Below are 4,039 nucleotides of genomic sequence, written 5' to 3' on the forward strand. Positions count from 1 at the left end.
AAAAGTGTAGTAAAAAATGTAAGACAGAAAGAGTCAAAAAAAAAAAAATGGGGTTCGTTGGGAAGACGGTAACTTGGTGGACAAGACTCAAGTTTAATTGAAGGAACAAAATGGTAAAAGAGACAAAAGGGTGGCATTCCCAGAAAAAGGAACAAGCTTTGAAAAAAAAACCACCATTAAAATGAAACATAGTCTCGTTGTTTTTTTATTTTATTCTTGTCGGCCAAGTAGAAGGTGACGTTAAACATGCATTTCTTTAACCTAACTCTTTAATATTTTCCTAAAGTTACCAATATTCAAATGAAATATTAGAAGCTTAATATAAATTAAGACTCGTTTAATATAAATTACACGACTTGGTGTTGATTGATATCACTCACCACTCACCTAAAACTAAGCTCTGAACACTCCATTGCATACTTTATCACACACTCAACTTTTTTCCACATTTTCCACATCATACATAGTTCAGTCACATGTTTATGTCAAATTTAAAATCTTAGTCATCTATTGTACATGTCCTGTTCCAAAACCATTTAATAACTTCTTCATACTTGGAATTCATTTCATCACACATGTTAATCACTTTACATCAGACAAACATCTTTTAACTCTTTCTTCTTCTGCATTATAGTATATTATACATTCAAATTTTATACACAATCTTCAATAGGAATTTATAAACATGTAGAATTGTATATCCTATAGAATCGTTATCTTATATAAGTTCTACAAAGAAACATATCTTATATATTAACATTTGGTTTCCATTTTTTGTTATATGAATGGTAAATTTATATAAAAGCATGCGTACTTTTCCGGTATACAGAATAATACATGTGCTGTGTGAAACTGTATAAAATGGTTTTTAATGTTTTTACACACGAAACACTACTAATAAAGATTGAAGTTTTCGTATGAAAAATACGATTAAAACTAGTTTGTTAATATTTTCTCTACAAAATGATATTTTGTATAACGGTGTTAAATAATTATAAATAAACACATAAGACATGTATTCTGATTTACATTGTTAAACATATTTAGACTGAACAAAAAAAATTTTCAGCACTGGAAGAATGTTTTCGAAATTTCTATTCATTATACAATTATACCTTCACAATAATTCTTATATCCTATGTTTGAGGGTTTAAGTTTTGTGATGGAAATGTAAAATCTGTTGCCTTCTACCACCACAATCACCGTATTTAAAAAAATATATATAGAATTTCGTTATGATTTTATATTAGTTAAAAAAATATAAATCTTATTTAAATTATTAAATAATGTGAGAGTATCAAATAACTAAAAAGTATAATTAAGAAATTATTCTATTTTATCTCATTTATATCAAATATTTAATTAATATAGTCAAAACTATGTTTAACTTTCAAAGTCTCTTTTATAACAAATATTTTTAATCATATGTAAAAATATTGTTGAATAAAAATAGCTTAAAAAAATTACTTCTCCCGTCCTACAATACAATGTGATGATAATTTACTATTCTTTCCACATGTGTATTATTTTCACATAGAGTAATTAATTTGAGAATAACTTAAAAAGAAAAAGAAATAATGTTGTATTAAAAAAGGAGTATGTCAATAATTTTTTTTAATTATAATAGAAGAAGCATGTCACATAATAAGAAATAAGAATGCCAACATTTCTTTTTAAATTATAACTATTGAAGAAGCCCGTCACAAAAATAAAATGTATTTAATTAATATTTAATTTTTGTGAAATATATCCTGTACTTTCTCAACTACTACAAAGTTACTTATTGAAATCTTTCTTTTGCTATCTAGTCTTTCATTCATTACGTTGTTCCCGCCCTTTCTCACTTCATCTTCTTGCATACTCCTAACACAGATTTTCTGCTTCTAAATCAAAATCAGCATCAACAAAACACAAAACACAGTCAGGTACGTTTCAAATGACATCTCTTTTGTTCTTTCATTCTCTTCTACTTAATATAAACTCTCATTCTGCAGATCAAATTTCATTTCTTCTTAGCAAGTTTACTTGCACCAGAGGAAGTAACGTAGTAGCACCTTCTTCCTTTGCTAGTTTCCCCCACAAAAAAAGTTTGCGTCTTTTGAACCTCTTATGGCATTTCAACCCAAAACCGAACCTGGGTCCTTGCCTTGGTCCGTTTCTACCTCCAATAAAAAAGAATACGGTGAAATGAGCATATCCGAGCTAGTTTCTGTGCTGCGTATTGCGTATAAAATTGTGGATTTTGATAAAATTGATAAAATTGAGCAAGAGTTGGTAAAGAGGGAAGCAAAACATAGGGCGGAAATTGGGCCACTCCGGGAGAAGATTGAGCTGGAGAGGCTCAACAGAATTGAAGTCGAAGAGAGACTGAAAATCAGAGAGGAGCAATGTGAAGAGGGGAAGAGAGCCCAGGAGAATTATGAGCAGTTGTTGGAGAAAGTGAAAACAGGTGGCTTGGTTGAAAAACATGCTACTGAGGAGTTAAGGAAAAAGAACGTTGCTTTAGAACGTGAAGTGTGTGAGCTGAAGGAGTTCAGGAAAATAATGCTAGATGAGATGAAATCTGTGGCTGAACTAAGGGACACGATCCGTGTGTTGAAGGAGGAGAAGGTTGGGGACAAGAATGCTCTTGATGCCCTTAACATGAAGAACATTGAATTGGAGGAAGCAGTTGAGAAGAATTTGAAGTTGGAGAAGAGATATCGTAAACTCCGTGCCAGAGTTATGAAGTTGGAAGAGAATATCATGCTTTTGATGTGTGAAAATCACACTGAAGTGGAGCTTAATCCTGCAGTTTCTTTCGCTGTCAAAGACGAAAAGGATGTTCAGTCTCCCAAAAAAGGGAACAAGGAAGATGCTGTAGGTGCATTAGGTATGGAAATTAAAATTCTTGCGCTTTATGTTCTATTATATTTTGTTTCCTTAGAAAACTGCAAGTCATCTCTTTTTGTGTTTTCTTCCTTTCTACTGATAACTTTTTCCTTCAAATAATTGCAGAAAATGAACATTTACAAAGGGTTGGAAGGATCAAAAGAAAACGAGCTTCTGATATCGAGGCTTCTACTTCCACATTTACATCCTCTGCTGATTTATTTGAAAAAGAAAATTTCCCTGTAAAGAGAAGTAAGTTCTCTAATTAATATTATATGTGAAAATTTTGAGTTGTTCTTAGTTTAAAATAATAAGCGTGTTGGAATTGTATATCTAGCTATGGTAGTCACACTTCATATCTTTCTGAATGATTATAACATTGGCGCAAAAAACTACTTTGCTCGAGGACTATTATTTGTTGGAAAATTTGACTTATATTTAGTAGAGTTTTCTCTTCTAGTACTCATGCATTAGTTTTGTCAGCTGCTGTCACCATATCAGGGTAATCCTTTTTTCTTAGGCATTCTGATACATGAATGTTAAAGTTAATATATAACAGCAGTAAGTATACCTCCCTCATGTTCCTCAACAAGGTCATGATCAGCTTTCAACACACGTAGGAGGAGTATTTGGAATGATCAATTCACAATCTTCACTCGCTTTAACCTCCTTCTCTATGGTGTTCCTCAACAGTGTCATCACCCTTTTCTCTATGGTGTGGTACCCAAAAATGAATTTTAAAAAAGAAAATAAAAAGCAAGAACAACATATCTTATTCTCTTGCATAGAAAAACATTAGTCTGTTTAAAGTGGCATTTGGCACTAATCATTTCAACTCACCAGTCTAGAACAATCAATTTAAAACACAATTACGATACCTGTTGTTGTATATTATTTTTATTGCTTCTTTTTAGTTATATTGACCTCTTGTTTTTTCTTGGCACAGGTGTCATGGACACATGTCTTCAAAGTCCTGCAAAAAAGATAAAAACAGGAAATCAGGCTGATAGGACCCAAAGCGTAAATGGGTCCAGTGAGCCTCTAATTCATGAAGTGAAACAAGGTTCAAGATGGGGAAGGGTATATGTGAGAAAGAAGTAGAGTTTCCTCTCCTAATCAAATTTTTATCCTTTTTTGTTTTCATCTTCAAAGCTCAAATTTGAGACTT

The 4,039-nt window shown here is 31.7% G+C and overlaps 1 protein-coding gene across 1 annotated transcript; it reads left to right on the forward strand.

Annotated features, from left to right (window-relative positions):
- The first annotated feature begins 1,822 nt into the window (after positions 1–1,822).
- LOC114195184 lies at positions 1,823–2,991 on the forward strand. The gene is made up of 2 exons (XM_028085574.1): positions 1,823–1,925; positions 1,995–2,991. The coding sequence occupies exon 2, from the start codon at positions 2,110–2,112 to the stop codon at positions 2,989–2,991; it is 882 nt and encodes a 293-aa protein (XP_027941375.1). The 5' UTR covers positions 1,823–1,925; positions 1,995–2,109.
- Positions 2,992–4,039: the final 1,048 nt, after the last annotated feature.

The sequence above is a fragment of the Vigna unguiculata genome, chromosome 8 (genome assembly GCF_004118075.2).
Source record: "Vigna unguiculata cultivar IT97K-499-35 chromosome 8, ASM411807v1, whole genome shotgun sequence".
Lineage (NCBI taxonomy): Eukaryota > Viridiplantae > Streptophyta > Magnoliopsida > Fabales > Fabaceae > Vigna > Vigna unguiculata.

Coding starts and splice junctions, on each gene's coding strand:
- LOC114195184 (XM_028085574.1), top strand. CDS start 2,110: ATGGCATTTCAACCCAAAACCGAACCTGGGTCCTTGCCTTGGTCCGTT.